The sequence below is a fragment of the Saccopteryx leptura genome, chromosome 4, assembly GCF_036850995.1.
Source record: "Saccopteryx leptura isolate mSacLep1 chromosome 4, mSacLep1_pri_phased_curated, whole genome shotgun sequence".
NCBI classification, from domain to species: Eukaryota; Metazoa; Chordata; class Mammalia; order Chiroptera; family Emballonuridae; genus Saccopteryx; species Saccopteryx leptura.
The window spans coordinates 50,433,245-50,450,171 of record NC_089506.1 but is presented as its reverse complement, the minus strand read 5'-3'; the positions used below and the strand labels follow the sequence as shown (position 1 = coordinate 50,450,171).

Below are 16,927 nucleotides of genomic sequence, written 5' to 3'. Positions count from 1 at the left end.
CGGGTCTGTCCAAACATATCCTTATGAGATTTCATTTAGTAAAATCACAGGGTGGTTCTTGTTTTCTGCCATGAGAAGGTTGCTATGGAATTTAGTATATGCATAAGCTAATATGACATCTTGGCATATAATATTTAAAAAATATTAAATCATTTCTTGAATATTTGTCAGCTTTCAAACTCTCCATATATAAGGAGGGGCCTATTTCCATATCGCAAAGAAGAGAAAGCTAAAGACAGAATGAATTTCAGTCATATATTGCCACTGCATTTTATTTAGGTGGGGCAGTGAAAGGCAAGTGACGTGGGAAAAAAAAGACAGTTAGGTATACTGACTCTGATGCCAAAGGAAAAATGGAGAAGAGCCTTGTAAAATCCGTATGCGTTAAGAAGCCCAAACTTAAAGTTCACAAGAAATTACGATTTAGTTGAGTCCCCTATATGTAGTCGATCTTCATTATTCTACATAGTCTGTATTTGCAAACTCACCTACCTGTAAAAGTTACTTGTCACCCCCAAGTCAATACCTGTGGTGCTTTTGTGGTCATTTGTAGACATACACAAGACAATTAAAACTTTGGGCTGTCCCCCCCCTCCCCCCCGCCCCCGCTCACATTCCCTGTTGAGCTAAAAAACAGCGATGCTCTGCCTTCCTGTTTCGGCTCTCATGCCATAAACAAGAATGCTTTCTGTGGTCTATTTAGTGCCATGCTTTTGCATTGTGTGGTGATTCCAATGTTTACAGTTGTCCCTGAGTGTCATGTTGAATCTCTTCCTGGTGCTCCTGAGGGCAGGTATGCAGCGATGTGCCTTGTGGGTAACATAACTACATGGGTCAGATGGGCTTTGTTCAGGCATGAATGGGCCGTGAGTGTAATTTTAATGATTATAAAATTTGATGTCTTTCACCAGAAACACACATAAAGCAAGGTCAGCTTACAAAAATGTCACTTCAGGAGTCTTGCCGGACCCTGTATTTCCCCCTCGGAGCCATGGTTTTGTATTTGCTGGTTCAGTGTTCGTGGGGCCTTCATATAATAGAACATAGCTGCTGGGAAGAATGAGAAGGAACTGTTCTTGAGGCAAGATAGAAGAAATTGCAGAAAAATCAGTGTCACTGTCATCTAAGCAACCAGTGAGGGTGGCAGTATGGCCAGAGAGGTCCCCTTCCCCACTTCTGTGCTGTTTTCTGTGATAGAGGGTAGCGGTTTTACTTTATTTAGAGGGAAAAATTAGGAAAGGCAATTAGGAAATCATGTTATTGATCTATCATAGCAACAGAAAACAAGTGATTGATTCTTCCAGCTGGTGCCAGGTGAGTTGGCATTGTTTTATGAGGAACAGATATTCTCAGTGGGTGAGATTTATGGATATGAATAGGCCATATCCTCCAGGAGTCCTGGAGGGGCATTGGCTAACGTATGACAAACTGCTTCATGTGACAAACGAAAGGTAGGTCACATAGCCACAGTTCATTTGCTTTTGCTCAAAACACTTGGTGATCAGGCTGCTTTTTCTTAAGCTTGTAACACAGACTATTTGATACAAAGGAAGTAGCATGCTGTCCCAGGGGTGTTAAAGTAGTATAAATGAAGCTGCAGTGGTAGTTGTTAAGGTACAATTATTATTTTAAAGCTTTAGCCTTTAAATTTCCAGATTACAGCAATTTGGAGACTATGTTAAGGTTATAGGAGAGAAAAATGCAGGCCTTGCAGATGAAAAATTTATAAGCATTTGTAGTCTAACCAGTCATAACTGATAAAAGGACAAGGAATTGCCTGACCAGCCAGAGGCACAGTGGATAGAGAATCGGCGCGGGATGCTGGGGGCCCAGGTTCAAAACCCCAAAGGGGTTGGCTTGAGCACAGGATCACCAGCTTGAGTGTGGGATCATAGACATGACCCCATCCATGGTTGCTGGCTTGAGCACAAAGGTCATTGGCTTGAGCAAGGGGTCGCTGGTTCAGCTGCAGCCCCCCAGTCAAGGTGCATATGAGAAAGCAATTAATGAACAACTAAGGTGCCCCAATTATGAGTTGATGTTTCTTATCACTGTCCCTTCTTGTCTTTCTGTCCCTCTCTATTAAAAAAAAGGGGGGGAGTACAATTACCCAAATTAGATTATGTGCCTTTATACCTGGGGTTGGGAAACTTTTTGGCTGAGAGAGCCATGAACGCCACACATTTTAAAATGTAATTCCATGAGAACCATACAACGACCCGTGTACATTACGCATTATCCAATAAAAATTTGGTGTTGTCCCAGAGGACAGCTGTGATTGGCTCCAGCCACCCGCAACCATGAACATGAGCGGTAGGAAATGAATGGATTGTAATACATGAGAATGTTTTATATTTTTAACATTATTTTTTTATTAAAGATTTGTCTGCGAGCCAGAAGCAGCTATCGAAAGAGCCACATCTGGCTCACAAGCCATAGGTTCCCGACCTCTGCTTTATACCTATTTATAATTTTTTCTCTATATCAGGGGTAGTCAACCATTTTACACCTACTGCCCACTTTTGTATCTCCGTTAGTAGTAAAACTTTCTAACCACCCACCGGTTCCACAGTAATGGTGATTTATAAAGTAGGGAAGTAACTTTACTTTATAAAATTTATAAAGCAGAGTTACAGCAAGTTAAAGCATATAATAATAATTACTTACCAAGTACTTTATGTCGGATTTTCGCTTTGGCAGAATAAATTTTTATAAAACAACTTACTATAGTTAAATCTATCTTTTTATTTATACTTTGGTTGCTCTACTACAGCCCACCATGAAAGCTGGAATGCCCACTAGTGGACGGTAGGGACTAGGTTGACTACCACTGCTCGACATGATAAAATGTTTGGGGTTTGCACTAATCATAAGGCCTTCAGAAGTTGATTTGGTAAAGTTCTGAAATTTAGCAGCCTATTTAGAATTCATGGGTCATAAAACACATGTCTCATATTACTACCTTAACAGAAGTGACCCCTAGTTGGGTGGAGAGGAAAGAAACAGACCCCAGAAACACGGATGGCTAAAGATGAATGATTCTGAAGTTTTCTTCCCAGCTGGTAAAGATGAGAAAGAGTGGAAAACATCATTTTATGTTGCAACAATTGTTAAATATGTCTTCACGTCCACCTCTTCTGTCATCTAGCCCTTAGGCCACCGGCCAGCTGAGATCGCCGTGTGTTGTCAGCTAGCGTCCGATTTGCTAGCTGGGAAATATTCCACTGGGAATATAACAAACTATGGAGTATTATTCACGTGTGGCTGGTTTTTCTTTCTCTCTTTGCAGCTGAGATTGGGGATTTTGATGAAGCATCGGACAGAGAGCACTTAGCGAAAAATAAGTACATACCTCAGCAAGACGCACTAGAAGACAAAATTGTGGAATTTCACCATAACCACATGTAAGTCTCATTTGTTGCTTTACAATTCCTTTCAGCTGTTCCTTTTTCTCCTCCCGACATACATGGGAACACACACGGTGACTATTGGGAAGAAAGGTGCAGAGGGTAAGGGAGAAGAGCGCAGAGGCTCCCGGGGCGTCGGTGCTCGTCCCAGACTCCCGGAAACGCAGGTTACCCACTCAGAACCAGAGCTCCGGCCTCTTGCTTCTCTTACTGTGAGACTGGAGAAGCACCACAATTTTAGGACACCCGTGAGTTGGATTAAAATGGAGACTATAAGACCAATTCACAGGAATTTGGAAAAGTGACATGGTACATAGGAACAAAGAGATAATATTGTGAAAATCTAGAACCTTTGTATTATTTCCGTTTTGTTTTTTTTGTTTGGATCAGTAAAACATTTGCAAAGGATCTTCTGTGCTTTTTGTTTGTGTGTCGTCGTTTTTTTATTTCTTGATTTGAGAGAGAGAACATCGATTTGTTGTTCCACTTATTTATGTGTTCATTGGTTGATTCTTGTATGTGCCCTGACTGGGTATTGAACTTGCAACCTTTGTATATTGGGACGACGCTTTAACCAGCTGAACAACCCAGCCAGGGCGTGTGTTGTTGTTTTAACGAAAGTGTTTGAATCTGATGGTAATATGAAGGAATGATGCCTTGAACTCAGCTTGCAAGTTCAGATCTATTGTAAGTGACTAAAAACTTGTTTTAACACGATGGTGTTTTGCTTTTCTATGACCTTAAAGGAAACTCTTTGAGATTCAAAAACATTGGTCAAGTTTGAGATAGACTTTTGGGGTTTTGTGTTACACAAGCAATGGAGCTTTTGTTCTAGCTGCTGGACTTTGGGTTATAATGAACGGGAGGTTGGGTGTCATCTGATCGGGTTAGCCCCATTGTTTGTGATGAAATGGCTTTTAATTTCCCAAGAGAAGCTCCTTAATCTCAAATTAATAGACACAGGGAATTCAAATCTCCTGGCCTTTTCTTTGTAATTTTTGTTTTGTCAGCGGACAAACACCAGCAGAATCAGATTTCCAGCTCCTGGAGATTGCCCGCAGGCTGGAGATGTATGGGATCCGGTTGCACCCAGCGAAGGACAGGGAAGGTACTAAGATCAACCTGGCTGTTGCGAACACGGGAATTCTCGTGTTTCAGGTAAGAGCCTTTAGAGCACAGCTCAGTTCCCTTGGTGATGGAGAGATAAGAGTTGGCCCTTCAACTCAGATTCCAGGCTGGGTGGTCCAAGCTAAGACCTCGGATAGTTATTTTTAGGTGAACAGGGGAGAATGCACCTCATCTCAGGGCTTCTGTTTCTCTCTAGCCACTCAGCTTCCAGGTTCTGTTCCCTTTACCCTTGCTCTGGTTGGGGGACTCCACCATTGTAGATTTGTTTGTATTTATTCACTTGCAGGATCACAGAAATCTGTGTCTCTCCGTGGAACTATGTGTGGAACATGTATAATGGGGTCAAAAGATAAGATTCCAAAATGACCTTTTTCACACTTGCACGTGATAGTCATGCAATCCGTCTTTTTCTTTTAAACCTAATTTGGGTTGTGCAAGAGCTTATTTCTGATATCAGCTTATTTACCTTTCTTAAAAATAAAAGTGTAGTGTCCACTGGTAAGAGACGGCAGTTTCATAAGTTTATGAAACCCATTTCTGCACCGCAGTACCTTTGCAGCCAGCCACACTCTGCACCTGGATGGATCCTCCAGAACATACAATTTTCTGCACTCTGAAATGGGTGCTCACTTGCTCACACTGCTATCGAACCGTTTTATTGACTGATGCTCCTCTTTTTCTTAACAACTTCATCGACATATTATTGACATACAACAAAGTGCACATATCTGAAGTGTGCCCTTGGGTAAGTTCTTATGTATTGTACGTTTATCCTGTGAAACCATCAATGAAATCAAGACAATGAACATAATTCACCAATCTGCAAAATTTTCACAGGGTTTTTCTTTGAAACACAAGCAGGTAACCTGTGCTTTCGTTTCCAATGGGGATGGAGACAGCATGTGCTTTTCTCATGCAACGGAGTCAGATTTCACTTTGAAGGTGTAAATGTGTGCATGACCTAAAACTTTTTTGAGCTCTGTGTGGTTTGGTTACATTTCTCCCTTTGTATTCTACCAAAATAGCTTATGATTTTCTGCTCCTATATAAGATGTTTAGGAGGGACACTGGTTATCACAGACCCATGCCCCAAGAAAGGCTGGGTTTCACATAGGATAGTAGGAGTGACTTGTTGAGAGCAGTGTGATATTTGAGGAGGTGACTGCTCCCACCAATTTTGGACCTGCAGAAATAATCTAGGAGGACCTGATGAGAAAAATGACAATAAGTGGCGTTTCCAGTACTACCATGAAATTTCAAAATTAAAACCCTTCAACATTTCTAAAAATCATAGAAGGGGAAAGAAGTGCCTCACAAATGAATTAATTTGCTTTGATTATGTTGGATACCTTCTAAATATTGAGAATTGCTCAGATTTAATCATGAACAAAGGCTGTATCTTGGAATTAATCTTCTTGTTGGTGCCGAATTGCTTCATTCTTAACCAGCTTAAATAAATGGTTCTGGTGTTCCAATGGGCTCAAGAGGAATTCTGTTTTCGGTTGAGATGACAGGACAGATGGGAGCTGGTGTCCGGCAACTCCCCCGTTTCTCTACCATGTTCCACATGGCTATCAAAGACAAGGATGTGTTAGTCCTTCCTGGAGACTGTTCCCTAGAAGAGTCAAGGAAGGCAAGACTCCCCTCCCTGGTCTGGGGAGTGCTGCCAGAAGCCTGGTGGACCCAGGAGCCTGGCCATGTGGACGAAGGTGTGGTCACCAACCTGCGGTGTTACTTCTGTGTGTCTGAACAGCTGCCAGTAAAGGCATGTGCTCAGGAATCTCATTCTACCACCTTCACGGTGTGATTTTAGCCATGTTGTAGATTCCACATGTATAAAATGAAGACAAGAAAGCCATCTCACTGGATTTTGTGTAAGGTTTGATAAGATCTGTAAAGTCCTTAAGCTGGGGCCTGGCACTCTGTAAGTGATGGTTGCTAATTGCCGTGGTGGTTGTCATGGTATTTTATTTTTATTTATCTTTCTCATTCCCTTGGTCAGCCTCTTTCCTCCCTGGAGGCAGACTTAGTTGGAATGCCATGCCATGAAATTAGTGAGAAATAATGGTCTAGGAACTGGCATCCCCCCACTGCTGCAGATCCTGTGAATTAATTCCCCAGCAAAATGCATTCTTACTGAGCCATTGAACATCAGCCCTTCTTGCAGTTCCCCATAAGCAACACATACTAGCTTCCATGGTGCTTACTATGCATTTCCTCGCTCATTGGCTGATAACCTTTCTTCTTAGGGTTTTACGAAGATCAACGCCTTCAACTGGGCAAAGGTGCGGAAGCTGAGCTTCAAGAGGAAGCGATTTCTCATCAAGCTCCGCCCAGATGCGAATGTAAGTGGCTCCCAGGAAAAAGGGGGAGACCTGCTGAACCCACCCTTTGAGCCCTTGGGATGGAGTTTGCCAAGCTAGGGCACAGACTGCAACTGGCCAGCAGCCATTCAGGTGTCTGTGTATCTGTGCAGAGAGAGGTCACCAAAAGCTTGGTCATTCCCCAGTTGGTCCTCTCAGTAGACAGAAGGGAAGGTCTAGATAGCGCAGACGTGTGCCTGGGGAGAGGGTTGCTACCTGTGCAGAAACTGGCATCCCCCTCCTGACAAACAGCCTGAGCTCTGCAGTCACTACGTCTCCAGCCTCTGGGCCACTTGGAGACCCTGTGCAGCATTCTGCTGTATTCCAGGCACATCCCTGCCCACACAGCACAGTTCCCGACTCAAGTTCCTGCTGTTGTCCCAAGTCTCTGACTGTGCATTCTCATGAGCTAACCCTGTCCTCTTGCCACAGAATCCCTACAGATGTCACTTACGCTGGGACTGGGTTAGAGAAGGAAGCTGCATCTTCATCTGCCGGAAACGGCGATGGATGAGATGCATTCCATGTCGCTGTGTCCCCAGCCGGTACTTGGAGTGCTTTTTCCCATGGAAAAAAGAGATGATAAATGGAAGTCTGGCTTATAGTTTAGCTACAATTCGGATTAAGTAGGCTTTTATGTCCTGACTTCGGAAGCAGGCCCCCGTTATAAGTTGTTTTCTGTGGGAAAATGCATTTTGAGTTCCAGAAGGCTGATTTCCACATGAAAAATGACAGCACAGCTTGTTTGTCAGTTGGGACTACAATGCCCAGAGCTGTGAGATCCCCCAAATGGTTGGAACTGCTGGGAATGTTAAGGACCGTGGTAACTTTTGTTTATATAATATGGCCACTTAAATTGGGAGCATTTAGCCTGGGAATAGAAAATTACCATATTTCTTTTCCCCAAATCAAAGGATATGGACTTTTCAGCATTGAGTGATACTTTTGTGCTTCAGGAAAAAAAAAAAAGTTCATTTCCTATGTGATTCCTGGGGCCACCTGGAGGCTTGAACCATATGCCTTTTTAAAGAAAGATTTTTTATTGATTTTATGGGGATGGGTGGACAAAAAATGTCCCCTCATAGCTGTTTCACTTTATTTGTTCTTGCTTGTTTGTCATATGTGTCTTGACCAGGCAGGCCCAGGGTTACGAACTAGCGACCTCAGCATTCTATGTTGACACTCTACCCACTGCACCACTATAGGGTAGGCTGAACCATGTGCTTTTTGATAGAGATTTAAGACCAACATTTAAAGTTGGCATGAACCGTAGAGTTAAAAGTGAAAGAAGAATTGTATTTCAGTTATTTTAAGGCAGCAAAAAGGCATTTTAGTATTTGGATTTTTTTTTTTAGAAGAAAATGTAAGCCAAGTAACATAATTTATTTCTTAATTTTGTCAAATGTTAAGACTTTTGCTGAGTACCCCTGGTTTCGCATTCTGTGGGGAAGGTGATGGTTGAATGATAACTAGATTCTATTATTAGGAACAACTATATTTTACTAAATATGTGAATTTATGGTCATACGCTAATAAAATACACAATTGAAATTTTATTGGACAAATTTGTTTTCTGTCCCTTATTTCATCTTTCAACCCAGTGTCTACGGGTAGTGGAACAAAACAAAGTGATATTTTCTCTCTTTAGAGCTCGTACCAGGATACCTTGGAATTCCTAATGGCCAGTCGGGATTTTTGCAAGTCCTTCTGGAAAATCTGTGTTGAGCATCATGCCTTTTTTAGACTTTTTGAAGAGCCCAAACCAAAGCCAAAGCCTGTTCTCTTTAGTCGAGGGTCATCATTTCGGTTCAGGTAAGGACCTGCCCATGTGCCATGCAGTCGTTTGCCCCCGACATTCCTTGTGCTGTTACCTGTCGCAGCTGCTGTGCTGTGCAGCGAGGAGACAAGGCCAGAGTTGGTCTCCAGGAGCTGATGTGGTGTTTGCTCAGTATGCCAGCAAGCTCCTTGGCAGACCCTCACTGTGTTCTGTTTGAATGTCAGGTGGGCACAGGGCCCCGTACTACCAGGGCAAGTCAACTCTTAATGGGACTCCAGTTCAGAACGGATTTCTTTTCTGTGTAGAAGTAAAAGTGTCTTCTTCACACTTGGCATAGCTTAGGCGTCTGCGGCCATGCCACCCTGAACGCGCCCGATCTCGCCTGCTCTCGGAAGCTGAGTGGGGTTGGACCTGCTTAGTACCTGGAGGGGAGAACATTTGGCAGAGCTTCATAGAGTGCTCCCTATCGTTGGGTCACTTTTCATTCATTGTTTTCAACACTTGGAGTGTCTACTGAATGTCAGATCCTCTTCTAGGCGTTGGGGGTACATGGGGAACAAAATGACCTCTGCCTTCACAAAGAGTACAGTCTCAGGATGTTTGCTTAATCAACAAACCCAGCATCAAATGGTTTCATTAATTGAACATTTTTTTATAAGGGAAATATCAAGAGGCAGAATAGATATGAAAATACAGGTTTTCTTAGTCCGCTTTTACTGCTGGTTAGCTGAGAAAACCCACTCAGGGAAGGAGGGAAGTAAAGATGGTAGAGTATCATGTGCGTTTAAATGAGACACCTTGGTGTCTTCGCTTTTTCTCTGATGTCTTATTTTAGCGGTCGGACTCAGAAGCAGGTTCTCGACTATGTTAAAGAAGGAGGACATAAGAAAGTGCAGTTTGAAAGGTAAGAGGGACTTCTATACTACTTCCGATATGGGGGGCGTCGAGTCATTCTCTCCAGGTAACAGCACCATTGCTGCTAGATATCTCTTCGTCCAGGCTTCCCGTCACCTTGGCCAGTTTAGTCTTAGACAGGAACGTTAGAGTGCCCAGGGGTAAGAGTAGGTAAGGAGAATGGACTGAGGACCAGGTGAGGAAGAAGCCAACGGGAGGCAGGGAGGATAGAGGAGCAGGGGATTACGGCCTACAGTGCTGTAGAAACATACTCACTGGTGAGTCCTTAATATTTGAAAATATTTTTATAAACCTTTTAAATAAAGTTTGGAGGAGAAGAAACGGGATTTATTATTGCTGTTATTAGCAAATGTTTATTGCTATTATGTTGTACCAGGCAGTGTTCTAAATTAACTCATAGTCTTCATATCGGTACTGTATGGTGCATGCTGTCTTACTCCCTTTTTAAAGATGGGGACACTGCAGCTCAAAGAGGTTGAGTAAACGGGCCCAGCTCTCCCGAGCTGGTAAGTGGCTCCTAGTCAGCTGGCTCCAGAGCCCGTGGCCCTTAAGCACTGACCTGCCTTCCAGAGAGGGAGAAGAGAGAAGCCAAAGGAACTGAGCTCCAGGGGTAAAGAAGGGTGGATGATGGTGCTCCAGGGAATGGTTAGAGCATTTTTTAAAAATCTTTTTCCATTTTTGAACATTTAATAATGACAATAAAGTACATAGACTACAACAAATGCCCATATTCTTATATTCTTACTACTTAGAACAAACATTTTAATACAGCTATTTCTTGAAGTCTTTTTTTCCTTCTCTACCTGTAGCTGTTGTTGTTACAGATGTGGCCTTCTTACCAACAGCCTTATTCCCCCCCCCCCAGAGGCAACAACTGGCTAATTTGTATACTCCTATTACACATCTTCACGAATCCAAAAAGAAAATGCAGAATTGCTCTGGGGGTGTGGTTTTTGGTTTGTATAAGTAGTATCACGTGGGACAGAATTCTACATCTTGCTTTTTACACACTACCCTGATTTTGAGATCTCTTTTAAGGGTTTTATGGTAGTTAAGAGTATTACATTTTATTCAGGTTGTTAGGTGTTTTGCTTTTGCTGAAATAAACTTCTGTTGTGACCATCCTTGTATATTTCTTCCTATGCAGATCTGGGGTCATTTCTCCCTCCCCATACCCAGAAATGTAATGTTCATAATTTGCGTGCTTACCTTGATAGAACAAGCCCCGTCATTTTCTTAGATAATCTGTAATTAATCTTTTGAGGATTCAGACTGTGGGTGTTCCAGAGTGGTTAAGTATTAATTTAGAGTATTTTGAAGAAACGCTGGACATATGTTGGACTTGAGTTTTTCTATGTTTATACCGTTTCACGTATTTGAGTACCTAGAAAGTTTCTCATGCCTGTCCACTTGGAAGGAGGGGACAGGCAGACTAGAGAAGGGAAAAGATAAAGAGAGGTGTTAGTGGCATTAAAACCAGTTCCTCCTACAGTTTAGTCTATAAATTCATTCACAGGGCAGGTCCTCTCCTCTGAACTTAACCCTGTGAAAGAATTAGTGGATTAGTAGTAATTGCCTCTTACAGAACTGATCGAGACAATTATTACCCTAAAAGCACGAATCGATTTCATATTGCGATTCAGAGCATATGTGCCCCCCCCCCAGCTTCTCCCTCCCCCTGACTTGACTCCAAGATGGAAGAAAAGGATTGCTGAGAACTATCTCAAGGTCTAAGTAATACCTGAAACCTACAAGAGTTACGGGAAAGGTGACTGAGTCTATTTCCAGAGAGCTTTTGTACTAACCACTTTGGGTGCCTTCATTTTTGAGGAAGTGCCTAATACTGTTATTTTTCATTAAGGGAGAAAAGAGAAGCCAACTCACCTAACTTTAACTGTCTTAATGTGTTTTCTCCAAGGAAACACAGCAAGATCCATTCCATCAGGAGCCTTGCTATGCAGCCTACAGAGCCGAATTCAGAAGTGTCAAAACAAGTCAGTAATGGTGATATAGCTCTGTTTTTCACCAGACTTCCTCTGCTGGGTTCTATGTTTCATAGTACGCTTTCAAATTCTTTGCCCTTACCTTTGGGGGTGTTTTAGAGAGGAGAGTCCAGGTGTGTGCCCTGACTTGGAGCAGACACATGCTCTGTGCACTGCACACTGCCAGCCTGGGCTCAGGGACCCTTCAGCTGGCTTCCCATCCTCCCTCCCTTGCCCTGGCCATGGAGAGAGGCTTGCTCTTTGGTCTGAATTCAGCTGAGGGGTGGAACCTTCCATGGGAGCCAGTAGAGCAGAGCCTATCCTCCAGCCAGTGGGTACACTTGTGCAAAGAGATCAGGACCTGCTTTGCAACTGGTGGATGGAGCTCCCCTTTGGTGCCAAGGTCAGAACCTTTTGCTGGCACTGGACCGGATGGTGAGTTCCCAGGGCTCAGGTTACGGGGCACTGACCACAGTTGGCAACCAGAGACATTATCACTCTTGCTCTGCGGGTGGCGGGAGCTCATTTTTCCTGGAGTTGGCCTCTGAATGGATTTTCAGGGTTTTCTCTACAAGAGAATAAGAACTTTGTTGGGGAGGAACATAAGGAGATTTCATTGTGTGAATCCCCAAAAGAGCCCTTAACTTGTTTATGCTGGTCTTTTTTTTAGAGAGGGAGAGAGGGAGAGAGGGGCGGGGGACAGACAGGGACAAACAGAAAGGGAGAGAGATGAGAAGCATCAGTTCTTCGTAGTGACACCTTAATTGTTTATTGATTATTTCTCATATGCGCCTTGACCAGGGGGCTCAAGCCAGCGACCCTGCTCAAGCCGGCAACCTTGAGGTTTCCAACCTAGGTCCCCTGTACCCCAGGCAGATGCTCTATCCACCGTGCCACCACCTGGTCAGGCCATGCTAGTCTCAGAAGTGTAAAGAAAGACATTTTTTGTCATTTATCTGAGACCCGTGTCAGCCTGCCTTCTGGGGTCTGTGAGTGCCTTCTTCCTGTCCCCTTGCCCATGCTTCCTTGGGAGGCCACGGTGGCCTGGCAGGCTCTTTTGTTCCACAGACGATTTGGAAACCCAGTGTGATAGGGTGGGTCCTCGAAATCAGAGACACTGCCTAACTTGTGCTGCTGGGTACCCTGCATTGTCAGCTCTCTCACTCCAGAAGGACTCGCTGGATACTGACCATGCACATTCAGAGAGCCGCTTCCTGTCAGTGCCCTGCTCTGACACCACGGGGCAGGCGGCCTTTGTTTAGCGATACTTTCGGGCTACTTGAAGCTTACGGAAAGGTTGCTAAACTAGACTCTGATGTCTCTCTCTGCTTTTCCCAGCGCCAGCCTAACAGTCTACCTTTTCTCTTCACTTCCCTCATCCTCCTCCCGCCCCCCACCAGGCGCAGACGAGTGCCAGCCCTGCACTCAGAGAAGGTGCTGAGTCCCCAGGTGGCCAGAGATGCCCGCGCGGGAAGGAGCCGAAGGCTTCCAGTGGCGAGTGCGGGCAGCACCAGAGCCCCGCTCTGCAGAGGAGCCCAGTGGGTAACAAGGAGGCCGATGGAACCGTGAAGGCGACGATGGAGAAGGAGGAGGAGGTCGTTAAGGATAGGACCCAGCAGAGTAAACCTCAGCCCCTGCAGCCAAGCACAGGTCCAGCATCCAGGGCTGCTAGAGGCAGCAGCACTTCTATTCCTTTCATTGACTGCAGTGATGTAGATAGTGAATACGATCTTCTCAGGGAACAAACGTCCCAGTCACGGTCCCAAACAAATGACAATTATGAGGGTGATTTGACCAGTGGTGTTTACCTGCTTTCCAGGGATGAGAGGCCAATAGAAGCTAGGAGCAGGGCTTCCCCTCACTCTGTGATGTCCTCCCGGCCTCCTTCTAGAGAGTTCCTTGATGACGACTCAGCAGACATAACCTTTGATATGAGTGGGAGCCCCAGACTTCCAAGACACAGCTCTCTGATAGATGAGATGTTCAGAGGCTCAGGAAGTCACAGTCGCTTGGCCGCGCCACTGTCTCCCAGCAGCAGAAGTTCAAGTCCAGATATGAGTTGGGATAGGACTGGGTCTCAAGGCTATGCTTCTGAAAACGGACATGACCCTAGAGAGAGAAGTATGGGAGACGATACTCTCCCAAGTCAGGGTCCTCGTTATGAAAACTCTTCCCCCGTCTTACAAAGGCCATACTTACGAAATCTTCCTAGTAGATATAATAAGTCTGAGACAAATCCACTTATCCTTAGCCAAGTAGCACCCACCCCAGAGACAATAGATAGGCTGGATGGCCATGAAAAGGGAGAACTGGCCAGCCTGGCTGGTTTGGAAGGTACGATGCTGGCTAATGGGACACCTCTCCTGGGTCCCACCTCAGAGGTGTCCGTCATACAGTCAGTGTGTGCCAGTAGCATGGCAGACCAGCTGGCACCCCTGCAGGTGACCGATGGCTCTACCAGCAGTGGGACTGAATCCAGCGATTCAGACTCTGAAATGGTGAGCTCTTTGAGCCAACCCCTTGTGTTTGGTAACCCAGCAGTTCTGAGTTCCCCGTCCTTGCTGAGAAGTAAGAAGTCCTTGGGTGGCTTGCATTTGAGCAAGGAGCCAGAGGAAGATGAGTGAGGAGACTAGAAGGCATTTCTTCAAGTGTGATGAACCTCGAGTCATGAGGCCAAGGGTTCCAATGGAGAATATCTATTCTAGTGATTCATTAATTTTTAATTAACACTTGTTAAAGAAAGTTTTGGATAGGGCATACCTAACTTCTAAAATCTTTCAGAAAGACAAAACTTTACACAGTGACTTGCTTTCCAGAAAAGGTGGATGAGATAAATAGCAAGTCATAATGACAAGTTACCAGGAGTTTTTGGGTTGAAGGCTAACGAGAAATACTTTATTAGGAATCTGTGCATATAGTGTGTTGTGATTATGTGGAAATTTTCAGTGTATGTTTAACTTTGTGCACAGATCACCCTCCAGTGTTTGGAGTATTTGGACTAAAACACCATTGACTTTTAGAAAGGTGTTGGTTTTACATACACACTCCCCTTAAAAGAAGGCCACTTTTCTTTCTGTGCCTCATTAAGTGAAAAATTGATAAAATTGAAGGCCAATGTAAGTCAGTTGTTAGTTGAGATGAAGTGTTTGAGAAATCTTAGTCAGGAGTAATGATTATTTTCATCAGAAGATTCTGGAGTTACTTCTTCTTTCCAGACTTCATATTACATGATATAAAGGATGTCAAATCTTCATACACTGTAATTTGCATGGGGTTGCTGGTTTGCTTCTTGATTTGCACTGGTGGGTCCCATTGTTATGTTTTAAGAAGCTATATGACTCTGGCTGTCAGAGTCTCTTGGTGAATCATAGAAATGCCACTGAAATGCAGGGAAAAGTAAGACCTTGTGATAGGCGCTTGTCACCAGGAGGTTAGCAAACTAAATGCCTGCCTTTGAATTGTGCACAGCACAGAGAAGGACTGTTTTCCAGTACCATTGCCCTTGGTTGGTTTTTAAGCACATTCTAAATGTTCACACTCTTATTAATAGTGTCTTGGTAAGTGACTCCTGATATTTCTCTGTGCAGGAGTCAAGTGTAAGGAATGAGAAGTCTGATTCCGTTTTTTAAAATCTTGCCCACCTGTGCCAGTGCCTTTTGCCCAGCATCCCTGCATTTTAGGTAGAAGAGCCTGGTGTTAACGTGCATTGTTTCTCAGCCTTAGCTGCATATTTTATAATTAGTGATGCCTGGGCCCTGACCCTAGAAATTTGATCTAATTGCTCTGGGGTGCTGCTGGGGCCCCCCGATGGTTCTGCTAGGTAGCCAAGGGTCACTTCTCAGCCAGACACAATTGCCTTCTAGAATCTAGTGGATTATGTTTAAAATATTAGCTGAATTTTTGGCTTGCTTGCAGAGTGAGAAAAGCATCACAAATGAAATACTTTTTGTTAATGCCTGTTGTTACTTTTCAGTCTTTGGTACTTTTATATAAAGATGAATTGTGGAATCAAATATTTAGATCCTAAGCAACTACAAAAGTATGAAGAGAGTTGTAAGAAGGACACGTCCGTTATGTGCCACCACACCAGTGGCCTTACTAAACTTGTCACATGACTCTCACAGAGGAAGAGCCCAGCCTGCTTGGGAAACTGAGTAGAATTTGGCAGCAACACATCATAAATAGAAGTATTGACTGCCCTTGTGGTGCACAAATGATTATCTGTCCATATGAATGTCAAGAAGTTGATTTTCAAGATTCTGAGAACTTCATCCATTTGTGTGCACACTTTTGTTTTATCTTTCTAATCAATTGATTCAGTGCATGATTGATGAATCCAATTGATTATTGGATAGTTTGAAAGATGTTCATTGAAGTAGTCTATTTATGTCTTGCTTTAGATTTCTATATTTAACAGAGTCACAGAATTTTACAAGTAGAAGAGACCTTAGAGCTCACCTAGGGCAAACCTTCACATTTCTGGTTGAAAAACCTTGTTCTGATGAAGTTAAGAGACTTTGCCTAGACACAGCTAGTGATGGCAAAGCTCAAACTAGAACCTTGTCTCTAGACTTCAGTTTTTTACTTTGTCACTCCTTGACAAAAAGTAGGACCTTTTTGAGTCAATATTTTAATTTTGAGAATCTTGTATATGGATTAATAATTAAAATCATATGAAGACTAGAAATCATGTAGACTTAGGCAATTACAGTTTATTCTAGGTAAGAAGAACTACTGTTTTTTGTATCATGGGATTTTACAGTTATAACTTGTTTCTGTATATTCTGTTTTGGACTTAGGAAAATGATGTCAATTCTCACGATATAAAAGTCAAGTCAAATGTGAGTTAAACAGTCACATTTGCATTCCTGTGGTTTATTTGTGAAGGTGATTTGTTCAAATAAGTTTTCTTTTTACCTCTAATTATACAGCAGTCTGATAATGAAATGTGAATGAGTAATATGTAGGTAGTAACTTCCCCAGCAAATAATGTGAACCATCAAATGTAAATCTCCAAAGCAAAACAGGTTTCAATAATTCGTTTTGCCTTTTCCTCAAGAAGTGAATTTATCTAAAGTGTTTTAAAAGCAGTTGATCAACAGGAGACTGTTCAGTTCTATATTGAATATAGGTTTTCCACTTTCAGAGTTGCTGATAGAGTTTTTCTCGGGTTGGTTTAGTACCAGCCAAGCAACTCAATTTCTGCTTCTTAGCCAGTATTTATGAAATCAGAAATCCTGATGTGATTAATGGTGCTTAAAAGGGAAGAGGTGTAGTTTATTCAAAAGCCACACACCCTGAAGTGCTGAGAATATTCACTAATTGCCACTGGAGAAGCTTACCCTGTGCTAATAT

At 43.3% G+C, this 16,927-nt stretch overlaps 1 protein-coding gene across 6 annotated transcripts in view; it reads left to right on the top strand.

Annotated features, from left to right (window-relative positions):
• Positions 1-16,927, top strand: part of FARP1 (FERM, ARH/RhoGEF and pleckstrin domain protein 1) — a 353,515-nt gene that overhangs the window by 264,950 nt on the left and 71,638 nt on the right. For all 6 annotated transcript variants that reach the window (XM_066380657.1, XM_066380653.1, XM_066380659.1 and 3 more), the window contains exons 7-13: positions 3,290-3,404; positions 4,418-4,565; positions 6,785-6,880; positions 8,547-8,710; positions 9,511-9,579; positions 11,509-11,584; positions 12,973-13,222. In XM_066380657.1, coding sequence (XP_066236754.1) covers positions 3,290-3,404; positions 4,418-4,565; positions 6,785-6,880; positions 8,547-8,710; positions 9,511-9,579; positions 11,509-11,584; positions 12,973-13,222 — 918 coding nt within the window. The remainder of the gene's footprint in view (positions 1-3,289; positions 3,405-4,417; positions 4,566-6,784; positions 6,881-8,546; positions 8,711-9,510; positions 9,580-11,508; positions 11,585-12,972; positions 13,223-16,927) is intronic.